Below are 21960 nucleotides of genomic sequence, written 5' to 3' on the forward strand. Positions count from 1 at the left end.
TAAGAGGGAAGTTATTAAACATCAAAATTATTAAAGGAATTAATTGATTCAACTGATAGCAAAAGTTGCCTTCTCTATGTTTCTGATGTTCATTGATGCCATCAACTTCTTTGATTCTGCAAAAGCTACCCTCATCATAAGTTGTATTGTCCTTTCCAGTGGTGTTTTACCATTTTGTTTTTCCTCAAATTATTTGGGGCACCCGCTGTCGGTGGCTGACTTGTTTCTCCTCAGAAGCTCCTCCGACGTCTGCTTCCACAGCAGCATCACAATCTGGCCATCTCCCCCTCCTGCTTCCCAGCCCCTCAACACTGCACAGCTTTCTACCCGAGAACCCTGGGCTCTCCATCTTGGCCTCACCCATGTACTCAGCAAAGCTGCTTCTTCTAGGCCTCATCCACAGTTTATAAGGACAGCTCTTTATCAAAACCCTGCTCATCTTATACTGTTCCCCATTGTACAGACCTGTTTGACATGCTGTTCATTGTATTTTGACAGTTTAAAGTAAACATGGAGGTGATGTCATTATTTATGTGTGCTTCTTTCTGAAGTTTTTTTTTCTGTTCCTTTGTTCAAATATTCCCTTAAAAATTCAAAACCTAGGATTTACTTTGAAACTTAGATTTAATCTATCTAAGATTTAATCTATCTATCTTCACTCTAAGTGTAAAAAATGGTGTAGTTTGTTTTATCAGTGCTTTTTCAGGATACTCTAAATTCCCAGATAATTTAAATATCTCATGCCCCCATATTCTGATGTCAGTATCCACTCATTTTATTTTTTTAGTTGCATAAATTTATACCACTTCCAAGGAATCTTGAAAATTGAAAAAGTTTCATGGACTTCAGTTATATTGTACACTTTCTTGAAAGAAATTATAAGGTTTTCCTCAATAAATTCTTTTAAAAAGATTTTCATATACTTTTTAAATGGTTAACTTTCCAGGGTAGAAATACTTAATGAATCAGAGGGATGGTATGGGGAGGGAGGAGAGAGGATGGTTCAGGATGGGGAACACGTGTATACCTGTGGTGGATTCATGTTGACATATGGCAAAACCAATACAATATTGTAAAGTTAAAAAATAAAATAAAAAATAAATAAAGTTATTTCTCCTATACAAAATAGACTAAGAAATTCTACTTTCAACATTTGAGCATATAACCTGGAATATTGATCATTCAGGCCTATTAAAAGTACAGCTTGTTTGGCGGTGCCAACTGCTCATTCATGGGCTAGAAATGAAAAATCCACTTCCAACATTTATAGGGTAACCAGCTTTTCTGGTTTTCCCGAGACTGAGGGAGTTGCCAGAATGCTGAGCTAGTTTTAAAACGAAGGCAGTCCCAGACAAACTGCGGTGATCTAGCTACTGCAAGAACTGGTCAATCCATGGACTGTAGCCCACCAGGCTCCTCTGTCCATGGAATTTTCCAGGCAAGAATATTGGAGTGGGTTGCCATTTTCTAGTCCAGGCTATCTTCCCAACTCAGGGATTGAACTCAAGTCTCTTGTGTCTCTGGTATTGGCAGGCAGAATTTTTACCACTGCCCAACCTGGAAAGCCCACCTTACCAGGTTAAGGGTTAATTTCTTGACTCACCTACACTTAAATCTATACACATAAATATCAGCTATGCAGTTAACTCAAACCTATTTTTTGTAATTTATAGAAAGATAATCTAGATATGATTTAGTTTTACTTTACATATTTTAATATAAAAACTAAGCTAAATAAAAAGTCACACTTTCTCTATATCAGCTTATTAATAACAATGGAACTTTGTCTCTTTTTTCATTCAAATAATCTGTATTTTATTAAGCAAATACTGTTTGCTTCACATAAAATACTAAAAAACTAAAGATATAATTGTGAACAAGACTATAATCACTATAATCACAGAGAATCCCAACACTTTAGTATATTATTGTTAGTAATTTGGGGCTCCATTCTAGGTTTTCTAAATGCCCAAACATGAATTTAATTGCCGTCTGGTTTATATCTCATTGTTTATGAGATCCCCCGTTCTTTCGTGCCCTGGAGTTAAAGTATGTGACAATACTCCACCAAGTTAACTCATCTCTGGGTGTTAGTTTCTTCTCCCTGTGTCACAGTTGTTCATCTGTTGTGTAAGCCCTCAATCTTTTTGAGAGAAGTGTTTGTTTATGGTGGCCAAACGAAGTTCCAAGACTAAGCTCTTAATAGGAAGCAAGGGGGGCTCAGTGCCACTGTGAGTCAAGGCAGAAGCAGACCACACATTTCACCTTCAGGTTCAGCCTGAGAATTGGGCTACCTTTAGTTGTGTTAGCTGGGTCAAAGATGGGACATGACAGATTTTCCTGTATGTCTGACTGCATCTCAGAGTACCAGGTGATAATCAGAAGACTCTTCCTGCATCAAGAAAATCCAGTCTCTAAAATGGTGCCTTCCATAGAGTAGCTGCTCAATAAAACTGTGTCCAATAGCTCCTGCACTGTTATAGTCAGCATCTTAAATGAGAAGCGGTCCATTCCCCTGAACTCACATTCTGCATCTCATGATTCAGCACTAAATTAAATATTTCTGCGTTACTTACTTTGTAATTATTTTCCAGTTCCTCTAACAGGACTTTAAAAAAAAAAATTTAAAGGCTAAGGCTATAATTTACATTTTCCTTGTCTCTCTGAATGATAGAGGACAATGGCAAGACTCTTGAAAAACTATATCAGATTTTTAATGATATCAGTGAATGCAAAGAATGATACTTTTTGAATGATAAACCAATCAAATCCCTAAACATGACATGACTTTGGAAGAGAGAATAGGTGAATTAATGTAATTTTAAATTGTTTTTTCTTGTCATATGAATGGGTCTCTGTAGCAAACTACCAGTAGAATAAGCTTTTAGAGTGGTGACTGATGTTGTAGAGTAAGAATTTGATGGATTTAAGTGATTATTTTACTTAGAATATGCTTATGCTGGTAGTTATCATCTATTTTATTTGGACAGAGTATCAATATATCAACAGTAGGAAAATATGTACTTCGCGTTTGTGTGGAGCAAAACCCATGTCGCCTCCTGTGGACTTTAGCATAGGAAGAAATTGCCTTGTGATATTTCTACTGATATTCTTAAAATAAACCTTACTCATTAGAACATATAAAAGCTGGATTGATACAAGTCTTTCTCTAAAGGAGGAGGGGGAGGGATGGGGATGAGGAAGCAGCAGCCACAATCATCAGAAGCATTCAGTGCAGGAGTAAGAGGTAAAACCACACCCGGCGTGCCCATCTCGACAGGCTGCTAAGTACACGGAGGGCACAGCAGGACCTGGAACCCCATTTTCCTGAAAATATACCCTAGAAACTCTAAGATTCTAACAGATGGACCCAAATATGCAAACAAGGTGAAGTTCAAAAGCAAGTTTGACTCAAGCTCTAATGTGAAAATATTTTCATTTTTAGGTAACTTGCCAACAATAGATGAAGAATTGTGGAAATGTAGCCAATCCTTAATCTCAGCCCAGTCCCCACCTACTTTATGAAAGAGTACTTAAACCAAGAGAGAATTATTTAAAGCAGCCCGGATTTCTGTGGGTTTTCCCCTTCTTCTTTGTTCCTGTTCTTTGGTTTTCTAGGCTCTTGTTTATCTCAAAGAATAACTATAAATGTTAGCATTGATTAATATCTTCATCAGCAGTTTTCTGGTGTGAATCCCAGATGACTTTCTCATCCTTTACTCAAGTGTTTCTTTATGGAATGTTGGATGTCAGCAAATGACCTCTGAAAGAAGTGCAATGTTCTCTTTAAAAAGGCAACATTTAACACCCTCAGTTAAGATGAAGTCATACATGCAGATACTCACTTGCCTTTCTGTCTTGGGGGAGTGGATTTTCTTCCAGAAGCAAGAGAAATTTTATGACCTGATACTTTAAGAAAGAAGTTAGAATTTTGTTAATATAGATGCTCTACTAATATCAAATATTATCAGTCTTCCAGTTTAACTGCAGAAGAATGCATTGCTGTAATTTCAAATGCATGCTTATTTACAAGAGGGATTTTCTTTTAGGTAGGATGAGTGTTTGGGCATTGAGAAAGCAAGGGCTTGATGGAATTTTAAAATGGCTTGTTATTTTAAAGATGTTATGTCTGATTCATCATGTGGTCTAGTTTATCATGATTTCTAATGGGAAGAAAGAAAATGAAGAACTGTTCATCATTTTTTGGGTAGTAAATTCCCAAGAGTAAATATTTATAAATTGTATATTATAGTAATCTGCACTTTGGGAGGGAAGTTATGTTTGTGTTTTCCAGCATCAGTTTTGGCCATTTAGACATATCAAAAGTACATTTCACTGGCTTGCTTATTTATATTAAAAAATAACTCCCCAGTTAAAATGTATTCCTTCATTGACACCAAAATAGTACTGATTACATGTCTACCTTTTTTCTTTTTAAGTTGATTACAGGATTGTCTCTCCTACCCCTACACCAAGTTGTAATCACCTTGAAGTCTAAGACTACCTCATTCATTTTCACGCTTATAAAAGCCTAGCTCAGGGCTTATTTCATGCATATTTAGTAAATATTGCTGAGTGTATTCTGATTACTAATACTGTGTTTCCATTTTTACTGGTAGTGTTTTGGTAGTCTTCATAAAATGAAACTTTTAACAGTTTGTACCAGTATCTAGAATTAAAATGGATCATGTGAAGAAGGTCACATTTTAGATAGAATGTGACATTTGAAATCAGACTTGAATCAGGCAGTCTAGGAGGTCAGTGTGTTTCAAATTGCAAATCAGGATACCTTGGGTATAGTTAGTGGGACATGTCCAAAATGTTTTTAAAATAATAAAATACAACTTTTTAAAGAAATAGACTAAGAAAAGACTAAACATTTCATACTACTTCAAGAGTCTCTTTGTTTCTTTTTTTTTTTTTAAGAGTCTCTTTGTTTCAAAGATAGATGTGTGTATGCTTTTGCATGTATGTATGTGTGTGTGTGTGTGTGTAATATGAAACAGGATCACAATTTAAAATGTAGATTGCTGCCCAAAAAAGCTTTAAAAAGAAAAGTAAGCTTTAGGTATTTGAATATTTCACAATAATTCTGAGACTTTAATTTCTTATCTGTAAAATATAGTCAATGATAACTCTTTTGAAGGTCAGTTCTAGGGGCTAAGAATACCAGTATACGTAAAGTACCTTACATAGCTCCTGATTTACAGAGGAGACATGCAAAATGTGTTGCCTTTTACTAAAACTAGTCCATTTAAAATTTAATTGACTGGGATTTATTCACACGTACACAGGATTGAGTCAAGATTTTAAATCCATAAAACTAATTTTCAAAATACTTTCTGATTTAAAAGATAATGATCTTAAAAAATATACCAGCAAGGACATTGCTTAATTAATTAACTCTTTATTGATTTTTCCTTGAGATAATTTATTCTTAGTTCAATGAAAGTCCACCTAGACAAGTAATATTTTTAAAAGCTGGAATATGTCCAAAGGAATGCAACAGAAATTTTTAAGTGGTTCCAAATTTATCCAGTGAGGAATAGTTAAGGAATCTAGTGAAAGCCTATAAAAGAGACTATTTCAGATGACGTTTCCATATTAAAAAGGTTGTCTTATGCCAGAGAAATGTATTCTTGACAAAGGGAAGAATAAAGACCAACTTATTGGAAGTTATGGATTAATAGAGTTCAATTCAAACCTAAACTCAAAAAACAAAGACTTGAGTCTGGTCCTAAAAAACATCATAGTTACATTAGAAGTGACCTTGCTCTGAGAAAGGCAAGTGTGTGTGATGGGATTTGATATCATGCAAAGTGTCTTTTTAATTTAAATACTTGGTGATTTTTGATTGACTTTCATGGATTAGATATCCTGATACACAGTATACTCAACCTTGGTCAGCCCCATGTGACATGTGTAAATGAGATATGTTTTTCGTATAAATGGATCTGAAAGCTGAGTCTTGCAGAAAATACTGAGGAGTTTGCAAATTTTTATCCATGAAGGAATCCAAGCATTTATCAGGTCAGTTCCCATTTTTCATTGGCACTTAACTGCTGATCCCTGGCTGTACTCTGAATGTCTTCCTTTACTTTGTCACCTACTTTTGTCTTTAGTACTTAATTAGAAAGAAAAGTAGAAAAGAAGTCTACTCATTGGTCATTTTTAGTAACTCTACTGGATGTAAAGTGAAAGTGAAAGTTAGTCGCATAGCCTGTCCAACTCTTGCAATCTCATTAACTGCCCAGCTTTGTCTCTGGAATTCTCCAGGCAAGAATACTGGAGTGGGTTGCCATTTCCTTTTCCAGGGGATCTTACCAACCCAGGGATCAAACCTGGGTCTCCTGCATTGCAGGGAGATTCTTTACCAACTGAGCCACTAGGGAAGCCCAGATGTAAGCCTTGGTGCAAATGTAGACAAGGTTGGGAAAATGATATGAGCACAGGAATTCTATAAGGAAGAATGAAAAGTGAAAGTGAAGTCACTCAGTTGCATCCAACTCTCTGTGACCCCATGGACTGTAGTCTATCAGGATCCTCCGTCCGTGGGATTTTCCAGGCAAGAGTACTGGAGTGGGGTGCCATTGCCTTCTCCAGGGGATAAGGAAGAATACTGGGAGGCAAATTGATGATAGCTGGAAGGGAAAAGGAGACTCTATAAAAACATAATGAAGAAGCCAATCAAGAAAGGGAGACCTCCAGGGTAGGATTTTTTTTCTGTAGCCTTTGGAAGGGTTTTGAGTGGCTTTAGATCTTGTTGGGAAAACAAATAAAGGATATCCTAGTTCATAATGTAGTCTTAGTACCTGAAAATGACTCTCCCATCTGAAAGAGCTTATAGGTGAGATATTTGAGGTGTATTGTATGTGAACTGATTTGCCTAGTTAATATAGAGCTAAGATCAGAATATATTTTTGACTTTGAACCCTGTGTTATATTAATAATACTAGTCTTAATGAATTGTTGTTGTTCAGTTGCTAAGTCATGTCCGTATATACCCCATGGACTGTAGTACACCAGGCTTCCCTGTCCTACACCATCTCCTGGAGATTACTCAGATTCATGTCCATTGAGTTGGTGATGCCATCCAACGATCCTATCCTCTGTCATTCCCTTCTTCCCCTTGGCCTCAATCTTTCCTTAATGGATTACTGCCCTCATACATTTTCTGTGCGTCTGATGGCCTCAGGCAGCTGAAGCTTTTCTCTGAGGTATTATAGCCATGGGTTGTAACTAAGTCTGGAATATTCCATTTCCCACTATCAGCAGTAATGGAGAGTAGCTTTGTCAGAATGGACTGTATTGCAGCCTTAGAGATCTCATTCAGAAATTTTCAGATGTTATTTTAAAAGTGAAGCCCTTTGTTTAAACCATACTTATGTTGTAACAGCTTAATATATAAAGCTAGAAAGATAATGCAGGGACCTAGACACTGCCTACACTTGACTCTCATTCCCACCACAATTTAACCACTAAGTTGCCAAGAAGCATAATTAAAAAAAAAAAAAAACAAAAAACTACTTGATTGTCTTTCTTTTATGACCAGAATTTCTTGGAATATAGAGGAGAGAAGAAATTATTTTAGGACATCCTGGGAGAAAAATTCACTCTCTCAAGTATGGCAGAAATAGCCTTTTAGAATGAATTGCAGTGAACATGCCTCCACATGTGAGAATGTGGAGAAATGAGAAGTGAGAAATGCCCCCAAACAGACATTTATATGTATTAATCAGCTTGAGTACAATTGACCAATCATTTCTAGTACCTTTCCTAAAAAAAAAGTGGGGGGGGGTCTATGAAAATCAATGTATTCCCCTAAATATACAATCGTTACTGGTGATTTAAAATAATTTTGCATAGGTACATCGTAGCATCTGCAGCAATGGCTTTTTCCAGGGAATTCTTCAAAAGAGCAACAGATTTGGACAAGCCATCCTATAATTTCCTTAGACAGCATCTCCAAAGAGGCTGGTTTTCCTTTCATGGATTATCTGAAAATCAGTCTGAGCCTCCAGCGCCTTCTCAAGATAAGGTTCAGTGATTTTTTGGATAAGGGAAATGGATGGACCAAGATCAATCAATCACAGTTTACATAGTGATGGCTCTGAGAACTTAGTCCCAAGGCCAGGTTTAGTGGTTACTGATGTTTTTAATGATTGCATTGCCAGTGAGCTCATGTCTTATAATTTCCAGAGACCTGAGACTCCCTCACAGTGATAGCATATATAGAGCCTGTTTCAATGCTTTTTCCGCCCCGAATCCATGACTGAATGTTTAATAGCATTTGCTGTTTCCTTATCTGAAGACTCCTCTGGCCCCATCCCACTTACCAACTTAGCACATGGAGGTAACTCTCCCTCAGGAAGGAAGGAAGTCTGTGTGCCAGTTGTGCCGATCACCAGCACGTTTCTCTTAAGGTCGATGGAACACTGATGTCTCCTGAGCATATCCAGCCCAAGAAGCATGTCCATGGGCTGCTCCTCCAGTATAGAGAAAGAGCACTGTAAGAAGTCGCCTTCGATCTGAATCTGCGCTAGGTGGACTCGGCCGAGAATTCGCTGCGTGCCCACGCCTTTAGCGACCCCGGCCCACCGCCGATCCACCAGCCGTATGATGTTGCATCTCTCGGCACAGACTTGGTTCATGATGGTCATCTGGGCCCCCGAGTCGACGAAAGCCTTCAGAGGATGCCCGTTGACTCTGCAGTTGATGTAGAGCATAGCCACCTGGCCGAAGCTCTCCGGCGCCTCTTCCATGGCTATGCTCATGTTCTCCTCGATGTTCTGCTGCCGGATCTCCTCCTCTATCTTGGCTTGGGCCTCCAGATCGAACGGGTCAGCGGAGAAGAGGCGCAGTCGCTCTTGCTCTCTCAGCGCCCTCTCCCTTTGCTGCTCCATCAGGACCTGGGAGAAGCTCTCCAGGTTTCCGCTGAGCAGCGCTTCAGCCAGGGAAGGGTTGCGCTCTTTCAGCAGGGACAGGTCGTGTGGGCTGGACAGGAGCATGCTCCGGACCAGGGCCGGGCTGTCTAGCCCTTGACCCGGGCCCGCCTTCTCCCCAGAGCCGCGGCGGCTGGAGTGCTGGGCCGACTGGGCGCGCTGGTGCGGCCGGGAGCCGGACGTCCCGGGTAGGGCGGGCCCCGCCGGTTCCATGCTGCACAGGCCGGCCGCCCGCTCTGGGGAGCGCGGCCGCATGGCCTCCTTCTGCAGTAAAATGACCATGTCGCCGTCCTTGAGGCCGTAGGAGCCCAGGGAGCAGTGGTCGTTGACGAGAAGCCGCTCCATGTAGACTATCTGGGTCTCCTCGGCAGGGATGCCGGACTCCAGCTCACAGAGCACACGGAAGTTGTGAAGTTCAAAGTCGGGCCTGACCTGCAGGGAGAAGGTGGCCTCGGAGAGGTCCCTCCGCACGCAGTAGACCGTGAGCAGCATGGCCCGGGCCCGGGAGGGCCGAATGGACAGAGGGCATCAGGCAGCTCGCTGGCTTGACTGGAGCTGGTCTCCGTGGATGGCTGGGCTGCTTCTGGTGACGTGGTGTCTTGTGCATTCACCTCCCCAGGAGATGCAGCCACCCACTGGTCTGGGGGCTGCCTGCCAGCCTCGGTGCCTGCTGCTTGGCCGCATGGAACACTGCAGGGGCATTTGTGTTCCAAAGTCCATTCCTATGTGTGCTGCTTGGAACTTAGACCACTTGTTCCCATAGAAATAAAGTCACTCCAGTCCATTTGGTTCTAAGGCTAGTCCTTCAAAGCCTATTTGACCCGCGGTCTGAAAAAGATTGTTTCAGCTTTTCCCTAAACAACATATTAGCATTGTGTTCATTTGAGAATTGTATTCTGTGTACTTTTATTTACCCCCCAAACAATGAGTATTTGTTTCCTACATGGCAAGTATCAGGCTAAGTGGTTGGTAAAATGATGGATGGGACGTGGTGCCTTCCCTTGAGGATCTCATATCCTAGGGGTAGACTGATGGGAAATGAGTAAATCACAATTCTGGAGGTCAGTACTTTCAGACGTGTTCAGCATACTGAGGGATTCAATGGAACAGAGGATGTCTCTCTAAAGATGAGACAGGTGGATGTTGAAGGATGAATATTTCCCATGTGAAAAGTGGGGAGAGTCACTCTAGACAAAAGGAACTGTATGCATAAAAGCAACAATTCATAACAAGGTCTGTTCTTTCCAGAGAAACGTGATACATTAAATGTAATAGGAGAAAAGTGTCCATGAATTTGAATGGCAGGCTGTGAAGCTGGAAAAAAATTCATTGGAACCAATTTATGAACAGCCGTATATGAACCCAAGGAATTTAAGCATTATCAATAAACAAGAATCCTCCCCTCCCCAACCCCACTCCAAAAAAAGGTGGGGAAAAAAAGAGAAAAGAAAGGAAATGGAAAGGATTTGAAGCAGGTCTTTGTGATATTTACTTGTTTTATTAATTAATTTAAGGAAGAGTTTTCTCACAACAAATGAAAGATGTAATTTGGCAGGAGGGTCAGCCTAGAGGTTTTCTCAATGGCTCAAAGAGGGAGCTCTTGCTGGAATATGAAAATGTAAGAGGCAGTGCAGAATTATAGTGTTTTCTAAGTAGAATGTGTTTACCCCTGTTGGATGTGGGAGCAGAATTGTGTGGAAAATACAGAAGTTCTCTAAAACGAGAGACTGGTTAGAAATAAGTCATTACTTTGAACAGATCAGTGAGGTGAACCAGAAGAGACCAATTTGACATCAGTTCTGTAGGAAAGGACTTCCCTGGTGGCTCAGATGGCAAAGCACCTGCCTATAACGTGGGACATCGGGATTCGATGCCTGGGTTGGGAAGATCCCCTGCAGAAGGAAATGGCAACCCACTCCAGTATTCTTGCCTGGAGAATCCCATAGATGGAGGAGCCTGGTGGGCTGCACCCCAGGAGTTGCAAAGAGTCAGACACAACTAAGCCACTTCTCTTTCTTTCTTTGTGTAGGAAAAGGCAGGGTAAATACTACCCTGCCTCACACCCTGACCTGAGGGCACAGCCCCACTCCATGCCAGTCTCGAGACCCAAAGGCAGGGGTAACATGGTGCTTGAAGGCAATGGAGATCAGGTAGAAAGCCTAGAGTGCCAGTTGTTTTTCTTTGTGTTTCACTATGTGTTTCCACTGTAGAGAGGTCGTGTCTTCCTAGCTTGGTCTTCCCAAGTGCACTTTTTTATGAGCCAGAAGAGAATTGACATCGTCTGCCTCATCCTCTCTCCTTACTTCAAGTCTTGTCAGAAGACCTGCCTTGTTACTTAGAGAAAGGCGTTACATCAGTCTGAAGAATTTGGAGAGGGGTTCTGTTTTTCATGTGTCTGTCTCAGGTGGAAGACTATATCTGCACTCATTGCTCTAATTATCCTAAGGTCTCATGCTCACATTCATTTACATTGAGAATGTGGGCTGAATGCCTCCTGTGTGTGGAGAATGTGCAAAGTTTTGGGGGTGCACATAAATAATGTTAAATACAAGCTGTGTTCTTAAAGGAACTTGGTCTAAAATAAAGGACATACATATACCTACACATTGGGAGTTAAAAATACCACAGAATCTGGCAGAACGTGAGACATATTAGTAGTATCTGTAGAACAAATGCAGAATATGGATAGGATTATTGGGCATGGAAGGCTTCCTGAAAGAGCTGAGTTTATGACAATGACAAGTTGGTCATGTGGGAGTAGGCTAGTGGGGAGAACAGGCCGAGAAGACTGCCTGATTCAAGAGCCTTTAGCTGGAAAGGCAGCACCTCATGACAAGGAGGACTTTACAAAATTCTAGGGGAAAAAACCTAGCATCATAATGTTCTTGTAGAAAATCATGAATTATTTAGAATTATCTTCTACTCTTTATGGAGATGGATGGCCCTTTGACCTAATAATAATAAGTTAATAAATATCTTCTGTGGTTCTTAGTGTCCAGATAAGCCCATCAGAGATCAGTAATGGTTTCTCCTAAGTTTAGGAACAACTGTAATGAAGATCCCCTAGAGAAGGGATAGGCTACCCACTCCAGCATTCCTGGTTTTCCCTGGTGGCTCAGAAGGCAAAGAATCTGCCTACAAAGTGGGAGACCTGGTTTAAGTCCCTGGGTTGGGAAGATCTCCTAGAGGAGGGCATGGCAACCCACTCCAGTATTCTTGCCTGGAGAATCCCCATGATAGAGGAGCCTGGTGGGCTACAGTCAGGATTACAGAGTCAGACACGACTGAGCGACTAAGCACACACACACACATAATGTGAGACATGTTCATATGCAAATTACTCTGCTAAGGAGCAGATGAGAAGTTAGTAGGCCTCACACTCCATATTCCTTTCCCCCTACCCAACCAGCTTTGAACTGTGGTTCTTAAAATATTGATAAGTCATGAAGGTAATACTAGGGTTTTGTTTTTTTAAGCAGTGAATAAAATTATTTTTGCAGAGTGTCTTTTTTTTTTTTTTTTTTTTTAGCAAAACAAGTATTCAGAATTCATGTCAAAATCAGCCAGCATCTTTTTTCATGTTACCCTGCCTTGATACTGAATGTTATTAAATTTTTGTAGTATTTTTTATTATCTTGTAATTCTTTACTTTTGTTGGCATTTTGAATTTATGTGCTTTTTTACCTTTTACTGAGAACACACAGTGGAAAACAAAGAGATTCAAGGTCTGGCCAATTAACTGTCATCATTCTATAGATCACAGGCTGTCAGGATTGGCAGGGAGCCCTCAGATTCTGTGGTCCAGTCACTCACTCAGATCTTAAACCTCGGTTGCCAAATAGTCTGAAATCTGAAAAGATAAATACAGCCTCCTGTTTAGTACTTCAGTTTGTATCTTCTTTGATTTTTTTTTCATTTTACTCAATATTACTGGTGATTCAAATACTATATGTATAATTTTCTTACCTCAAAAATTTAATTAAAAACCTCTTCTAATTATGTAATAAACTGGGGAATAATCTGGAATATATAAAAGTACTCATAAATGTAAAATATTTTAAAATCTATAATCCTTATTGCACAGATCGCTTGGAAATGGGAGCTCTGAATTATCTGGGTGTGCTTATCTGGGTAACTGAAGGTTATTGCAAGTTTTCTTTAGGAGATTTTGTGAAGTATAGTCCCTTACTTTTCTTCCCTGGTGAGTACAATGTAGGAACATAATTGAATCTTTCTTTGATAAGTGAGACTCCTGCAAGGTCTCAGGGCTATCACTCAGAAAATCAATTCTCATTGTATAGCCTAAATACCCATAAAATAGAAAAGATGACACTCATTTCATACTGGCCAGTAAATAACCCCAAAATTATTTTTTGAAGTAAATCCATAATAGTACGTTTTATAATTTGCTTCTTTTAAAAAACATAATGCAGCAAAAATCCCAATGATTAATGGTTTCACTTACTACAGTGAGTTGATGTTTAAAGTACCATCTCTTGCTTTACAGAGCAAAATGTTTTCTATCTGAAACAATAACACAGCAACATGAGTGTCATTATGTAGTATATGTAATAATTAAGCAAATATATTAGTTTGCTATATTTTGTTTCCTTTAAATATATGCCTGGTGTTACTTTTAAAATACAGTGTAACTGAGACTTATTAAAACAGTTACATCATCACTTGAGACTTTCCATGCCATTTGAGGGAAGATATAGAATTTTTAAAGCTGTATTCATAGGCTGAGCAACTGAGTTTCCCACTGTTTTCATAGGTTAAACAACTCATTTTCCCATTTTCCTGTTTGCAATACAATATTGTGCCAGAACTGCCAGTAATGAATAACATTGATTTCTTCAGGAAGCTAATCATTTAATAGGTACATTCAAATGCTGTTCTGATGGAAGTTCAAGCTTTTATTAGTTTGTTTGGAGGTTTTCCCTAGTAAAAAGGCTTCGCATTACCCATTTTTGAAACCTAAAGACTGCAAGACCTCTTAAATACATAAACAGATATATAATTGAAGAAACTCTGAGAAATTAGCATGCCTCAACCTGCTGGGAACTCAGCTAGTGGTTTTTCTTTATTGTAAGAAAAATCAAGAGTATGAAAAGAAGACCTACACATGCATTTGCACACATGGTACACACACATGCACATGCTTGGAGAGAGAGAGCAAGTGCACACTCGGTGAGAACATAGAGCAAGCGCACACTCAGTTAGAACACGTTTTCAATTATTTTGAGGATGCAATGAAGATGATGTCACTTTCCAACAGGGACTACTTTATCATGCCTTTATTTATTACTTTATTTTATAGCATACCATTTTAACATTTTATCATATAAAGAGATGCATTTTAAGGTATATACTGTGTATTGAAAATATAATCTCGTGTTAACTTTTCTTGTTTTCAATACATATACTTTCCAAGTCTATATATACACGTGTATATTTTCATTTTTAAGAAAATTTGCTGCTACAATTTTGTACTTTATGGTCCTTTTCAATGTGTTAAGAATATAAAAATATTCTGATCTATGGGATGCCCACCTTGTTTATTGAAGGTTTGAAGATTACTTATATTTTGTGATCAAGAATACACAGAAGAACTGTGCAAAAAAGATCTTTACGACCCAGATAATCATGATGGTGTGATTACTGACCTAGAGTCAGACATTCTGGAATGTGAAGTCAAGTGGGCCTTAGAAAGCATCACTACAAACAAAGCTAGTGGAGGTGATGGAATTCCAGTTGAGCTATTCCAAATCCTGAAAGATGATGCTGTGAAAGTACTGCACTCAATATGCCAGCAAATTTGGAAAACTCAGCAGTGGCCACAGGACTGGAAAAGGTCAGTTTTCATTCCAATCCCAAAGAAAGGCAATGCCAAATAATGCTCAAACTACCACACAATTGCACTCATCTCACACACTAGTAAAGTAATGCTCAAAATTCTCCAAGCCAGGCTTCAGCAATATGTGAACCGTGAACTTCCAGATGTTCAAGCTGGTTTTAGAAAAGGCAGAGGAACCAGAGATCAAATTGCCAACATCTGCTGGATAATGGAAAAAGCAAGTGAGTTCCAGAAAAACATCTATTTCTGCTTTATTGACTATGCCAAAGCCTTTGACTGTGTGGATCACAATCAACTGTGGAAAAGTCTGAAAGAGATGGGAATACCAGATCACCTGATCTGCCTCTTGAGAAATTTGTATGCAGGTCAGGAAGCAACAGTTAGAACTGGACATGGAAGAACAGACTGGTTCCAAATAGGAAAAGGAGTTCATCAAGGCTGTATATTGTCACCCTGTTTATTTAACTTATATGCAGAGTACATCATGAGAAATGCTGGACTGGAAGAAACACAAGCTGGAATCAAGATTGCTGGGAGAAATATCAATAACCTCAGATATGCAGATGACACCACCCTTATGGCAGAAAGTGAAGAGGAACTCTAAAGCCTCTTGATGAAAGTGAAATTGGAGAGTGAAAAAGTTGGCTTAAAGCTCAACATTCAGAAAACGAAGATCATGGCATCCGGTCCCACCACTTCATGGGAAATAGATGGGGAAACAGTGGAAACAGTGTCAGACTTTATTTTTCTGGGCTCCAGAATCACTACAGATGGTGACTGCAGCCATGAAATTAAAAGATGCTTACTTCTTGGAAGGAAAGTTATGACCAACCTAGATAGCATATTGAAAAGCAGAGACATTACTTTGCCAACAAAGGTTCGTCTACTCAAGGCTGTGATTTTTCTTGTGGTCATGTATGGATGTGAGAGTTGGACTGTGAAGAAGGCTGTGCACTGAAGAATTGATGCTTTTGAAGTGTGGTGTTGGAGAAGACTCTTGAGAGTCCCTTGGACTGCAAGGAGATCCAACCAGTCCATTCTGAAGGAGATCAGCCCTGGGATTTCTTTGGAAGGACTAATGCTAAAGCTGAAACTCCAGTACTTTGGCCACCTCATGGGAAGAGTTGACTCATTGGAAAAGACTCTGATGCCGGGAGGGATTGGGGGCAGGAGGAGAAGGGGATGACAGAGGGTGAGATGGCTGGATGGCATCACTGACTCAATAGACGTGAGTCTGAGTGAACTCCGGGAGTTGGTGATGGATAGGGAGGCCTGGCGTTCGCGATTCATGGGGTCGCAAAGAGTCGGACATGACTGAGCAACTCATCTGATCTGATCTGATAGATTAAATAAAGTTAGTGCAATAAGTTAAAAACAGGATAAAAACAATTTATTAGTGTAACTTTGTGGGTTGATAGTTACTTGTCTTGGGACTTCCCAGGTGGCCCAGTGGTAAAGAATCTGTCTGCCAATGCAGGAGATATGGGTTCATCCCTGGGTTGAGAATATCCCCTAAAGAAGAACATGGCAACCCACTCCAGTATTCTTGCCCGGAAAATTCCATGGACAGGGGAGCCTGGCGGGCTACAATTCATGGTGCTGCAAAGAGTCAGACACAACTGAGCATACACACTTACTTTTCTTAAATTTCACTGTACCTTAGACAAGGAATGTTTTTATTTTCCTGTTTCTGCTGTGAGAATAATCATGTAAAACAAAATGTAACAGTAATGACAAATAGGGTCTTATGTTTTGAATTCAGCTGTGATTGAAGAAAATTATTCAAACTGTTGTTATTGTTTATGCCTTTACAGTAACTTGTAATCAACTCGTCTCAAAAACAATGTCACTGTAGTTTAGAAATACTATTGGGATCTATTTATAAGTTCAAATACACTTTAATAGTTGTAATTTAGTTGTGATTTCTATACATTTTTGTTTTGTCCTTCCTATACAGTTAGTCCTAATTGGAAACCATGGAAATGTCTTCAGTCCAATTAGTTACAAAAAATATGTGTCTAGAAAGTTACAGATTTGTTTAGTTAGTTTTCTACCATTTGAAGATGAGCTCAGAAACATGTTAATAATGTCTCATAGTAAATATTTAATGACTACATCATATGAGCACGTCAGTGGACTTGGGGCTTTGAGGACACAGATGAATAGGACTCACTTTTCTCCAAAGAACAAGGTGGCTAGAAGGCCAGATAAGACTCATGTACTTTGGATCATTTTATATAGCAGAATGTAGTAGAAGTTGTAATAGATGTGTGAATAAAATGCTGTGCATGCTCAGAGAAGACAAAGGTTACTTGTTTGAGTGAGGGGTACAAGGAGTGAGTAGGAATATGTAGAAAGCTCACTGGTGAAATTGCTCCTGAATTCAACTTGAAACATGACTTGGTCACAGCCATAGTTAAATTTTACCCAGCTAACTTTGGAGGAATAATGCTTTGCTCAATGTGTCATAGCATGAACGTGAAAAGAAAGTGAAGTCACTCAGTCATGTCTGACTCTTTGCGACCCCATGGACTGTAGCCTATGAGGCTCCTCCATCCATGGAATTTTCCAGGCAAGAATACTGGAGTGGGTTGCCCTTTCCTTCTCCAGGAGTATCATAGCATACACTTGACTTTTTTCTCCTTTAACACACATGCATTTTGCTGTTCATTGTTTCCCCTTGTAGATGGTATTAATGGAAGGATACAGTAGGACGTTAGGACTGGTGCAGGGAAGGAATAATAGTCTAGCTTTCTCCCCAACCCTAGCGTTCACAAAGGCACCCGCACAAACAAACAGAATGAATGTCCGTGTTTGTTTCTGTATAGAGCCTGGCTGGTTGAGCTAACAGTCAGTCTTTATCATGAGGAAAAGCCAATGCAGTTCCTGGGTTGACATCTGCATAGATCCTTTTCTTCCTCTGCTTTAGAGTTAGTGAAGATTCTTTCAATATTTTGACATTGTGTTGCCTCTCAGTCTTAGTTTATGTTACTATCTAGCCTGTAGAGATATTTCATTAGGAAATGTGTGGCAGCTGCATTGCTGCTGCTAAGTCACTTCAGTCGTGTCCGACTCTGTGGGACCCCATAGATGGCAGCCCACCAGTCTCTGCCATCCCTGGGATTCTCCAGGCAAGAACACTGGAGTGGGTTGCCATTTCCTTCTCCAATGCATGAATTAGGAATTTCCAAATGTCCTTGTAAGTGCTTTTAATGTAGATGCATATAATTAGTTAATATTATAGTTTAATTTTTTAAATGTCTTGATGCTATACACATACATGGATAATATAGTGCAAACTGTTCTGAAAGTAGCCAGTTTCTGCATTGTCCACATATATTCATTCTGACACATGAAACATCTAACTCCCCGGTACATGCAGACAGTCCCGGTAGGAAAGATCTGAAGATGCCTCCAGTCAACAGCCATGCCACCCCAAAAGCTAGCTGTGTAGCAGGTCACTTCATTTATCATGACCTTCTGGGCCAGATTGACTGGATGCATGTTTCCTGTTAGGACAGAAGTATATGGTAAAGATCTCAAATAAATAAAGAAGCCCATTGTACCACAACAACATGGCTATTTGGATATTTTATGAATTATATGCTTGATAGGTTTCTACAACTGTCTTAGAGAAAATTTCTAGGTTGTTGTTTATGTAGCTTTCTCTATTCTAAACAGCAGCTGAGTTAATTGATCACCATGGTAATTAGCACAGCTGAAGCCCATCTGTATATAGAATTTAATTGTATTCCAACCATGAAAATGAGAAAGTCTGACAAACAAAAGCTTCAATTTAAAAAAAAATAGCAAATAAAAGAGAAATCAGCTCACCTATTTTTCCCAGATAAATTAAATTTAGCAGGTTAGCTACAAGAAGACTTCCTTCTTAGGCCATCTAAATGATGTCAGGCTCAGAGAATCTCTCTCCTTATTATCAGAATGGTTTGGAGGTGTTACTGTCCCCCTGGGCTCTTTCTCTGTTTTGAGAGACGTGAAGCTCCCAGCCCTGTCCTCTATTCCGTTTTCATTTCCATTCCACTTAGGAATATTCTGTTTCGCTCAGCTCATAAAATGTGTTTAACTGCTGATACGCTTTTGTTTACTCATATGTTGGTAAAGTATGTCAGTGCTGCTTATTCACAGAGCACGAACAGTCTCTCTTTGGAACCCTCCAAAGGACGTGAACCGATCAGAAAAACCACATACCCTGGCTTTCCAAATAAGAGACCCAATTTCAGATGCTGAAAGGAAAAAAGATCAGATCATTGATTTTTCTTTTTCTTTACAAACTGTACGTGAAGTGAAACAGAAAGTTCTGTGGCAACCCTAACTAAATTGTTTTTCAGGCTTACTTTTCTGTATTTCCTTATTTTTCTTCAAAACAACTTAAATTACTATTAATCTTGAACAAAGACATGGTTTGATTTCATGTTCTTACTGTAGTACGTTTCATCTGGAATGTAGAATTGTGGTGGGCCCTTCATGCCTGTGGCTAAGAGACACTAGACCAGATGTTCCAGGGATAACTCATAAATTACTGCTTATACAACATGAAATACACTGACATGAGATTGACATCAAAGAGTGGGTCCCCACTGAAATCATGGTTGCTGATATTAAAGTTGAACTCTCAGATTATGTCTTTGTAGAAAAATTAAAATCGAGGAGGATCGTAAACTCCTGCATTTGCAGTAAACCAGCCTGAATAAACAAGCAATGACAGTTGCAGGTAGGAGGTATACTTCGCGTTTGTTGGAATGGATATGTAGCCAATTTATCTAGGAGTTAGCATAAGGTCTCTATGTTCTTTTTTATAGTCTTAAGTAGATCATTTCTTTATGGTATTGAATTCTTCATCTAAAATATCTGAGATCATCCTGGATATAAGATACCTTAATGAAAGAAAAAGAATTTATCTTATAATAAAATAGGCTCTCTGTGAATCACTTCTTACAAACAAGGCTGCAAGCTCTTTTCTTTGAAAATATTAACTCATTCTTCCTGTGACCAAAAAACATCAAAACACAAGCACTTTTAAAAAATCTAGTATCAAAAATTTAATCAAGTTATGTTATTCTATCCTTTTATAAAGCAACAGTATTCTATATATCGGGTAGTAGTCACACACACACACACTCACAAACTGGGTTGGATACACAGTAAGATAGAAAGCCTTTACTTTCTTTGAAGTAAAGAAACCAGGGCTTATGCTCATTGGATTTGTCACATTCTCTGAATGTCCTTGGACAAAGTATCTATTTCTCTGAGCCTCAATATCCTCATAGAAAATGGGGATGATGGCAATGATCTCTTTTCCATAGGAATTTGGTGTGGGCTTAATGGATAACTTGAATTTGTCCTGTAAATAGAAAAACATTCTACCAAGGTTATCTTTCCCTCAATGAGTAGAAGCAATACTTAACAACCCAGAAAAGTCAAGGAGAATGGAATTTATATACCCTGAAGATGATATGCAGATTAATTTTAACTGCTAAATGACTCGAACTGGGTGCTGTTGTGCTTTTAGAACCATCCCTACTCTCTTCAACTTGCACTCTAGGCTTCCCACGGTAGTAGCAAGAGTCTGTCACTAGCCTGTTTAAAAATCCCAAAAAGTAACCTTTAAGAGTTGAAAATAAATCCATTCAGAGTTCTTTATTTCAACAACTTATTCACTGTCATTTTGAACCAAAGCAGTCTGTGAGCTGTTCTTGCAGGTTAAAGGAAGTAGACAATGAGCATCTGCTTGTAAGGTGCTTACAGAATTATTTAGCAGACAGAGCATATGAAAAGACAATCCATTCACCATAATTGAAAGGGTTGCAAATTAAGTCTAGTTAGTAGGCAACCAAATTGTTTAGGTGGATGCCAAGAGTATGCTTTTTCCCATAAATTACAACTTGGAATTATTATTGTGGAAGGTCATGTGTTAGATGGAACAGTAAAGAGAGCTTCATTCCACATACCTTCTTTAAAGGCCTTTTTTAAAAAACCAAACCCTTAATGCAGTTTACAGAGCTAAGCAAATCAACACTCAGGGTGAATGCCCAGAGTCATTTGGACAGAAGAGTAGAACCATGAGGCCATGAGGTTTGCAAACCTAGGTGTCTCCTCAGGACAGTTGATTGCCGCCTTCTAAAAGTTCCCTTGAAGAACCTACTGTTTGACAGTGGTCATTGGCCCTCTGGCCATGAAACAGCAGATGCAGTCTCTCAGAGCAAATCCTTTTGATGGTGCACCTCAATAGTTAAAAAGAATTAGCAAGAAACTTTTATCACATTCTCCATATGTGTATATATATTTATAAACTATATATAGTACTATATAACTTTATAAAATATTAAAGGGATAGATATTTTAAATTGATCTATTACTTGTTGTCTACACTCACCCATGCATCTTGAAGTGTAAGAACTTTACTTTTGAGACTTTCAGAAAATAATTAAGTCTCTGATGCTTTGAATATACCCAAGGAGCAGGCTTCCTTTCAGGTTGGCATAGGTTAGGAGCAAAACAGGAAGGCAAGAACGCAAAGAAAGCCTAGTCTTAAGAGAGATTGCAGAGAATCACGTATGTAATGCCACTTCATGGGCTGAGACCAACCTCTCCTAAGACAGTGACCAGCAGGTAGAGGTCAGGAGAAGACAATGTGGCAGCCACAGCCCTTAAGTCAGGAGCAACTGGAACACAGCTCTGCCTGTCCTAGTTTTCCCACCTCCTCTACTGACTTTGGGGGCAAAAAGGCAAAGGATACTTGAAAGCTACTATAGAGACTCCATGTGGGAAGTGACAGATAATGAAGATTCAAGAGAAAAGAGAGAGATGAGGAGGGCAGATTCTGAAAGTCTTTACCTTTGCTGCTCAGTGGCTGGGAAAGTTTACCAGTGCTTTAGAGAGAAGCGAGTTCGGTCCCTGGGCTGGGAAGATCCCCTGGAGGAGGACACAGCAACCTATTCCAGTATTCTTGCCTGGAGAATCCCTGGGACAGAGGAGACTGGCAGACTACAGTCCATAGGATAACAAAAAGTCAAACACAACTGAAGCAATTTAGCAGGCTTGCACGCACTGCTGAATAAACAGAAGCTGTGATTTTGTGATGCTTGTCCTTTTGAACATACTGCTGCAGCTCCAGCTCATGGGATTTGGTGGATAAATGCC

The 21960-nt window shown here is 39.4% G+C and overlaps 2 protein-coding genes across 5 annotated transcripts in view; one reads left to right on the plus strand and one right to left on the minus strand.

The window, feature by feature from the left end:
• The window catches only part of PDGFD (platelet derived growth factor D), a 278537-nt gene that overhangs the window by 123060 nt on the left and 133517 nt on the right, over nucleotides 1–21960 (plus strand).
• Nucleotides 3420–9653, minus strand: DDI1 (DNA damage inducible 1 homolog 1). 3 transcript variants are annotated; one of them, XM_059874909.1, is made up of 3 exons: nucleotides 8337–9653; nucleotides 3846–3909; nucleotides 3420–3763 (listed from the first exon to the last, which is right to left on the minus strand). In XM_059874909.1, exons 1-3 carry the CDS (start codon nucleotides 9432–9434, stop codon nucleotides 3750–3752), a joined length of 1176 nt encoding a protein of 391 aa, XP_059730892.1. In that variant the 5' UTR covers nucleotides 9435–9653; the 3' UTR covers nucleotides 3420–3749.

Source organism: Bos taurus, chromosome 15 (assembly GCF_002263795.3).
Source record: "Bos taurus isolate L1 Dominette 01449 registration number 42190680 breed Hereford chromosome 15, ARS-UCD2.0, whole genome shotgun sequence".
NCBI lineage: Eukaryota > Metazoa > Chordata > Mammalia > Artiodactyla > Bovidae > Bos > Bos taurus.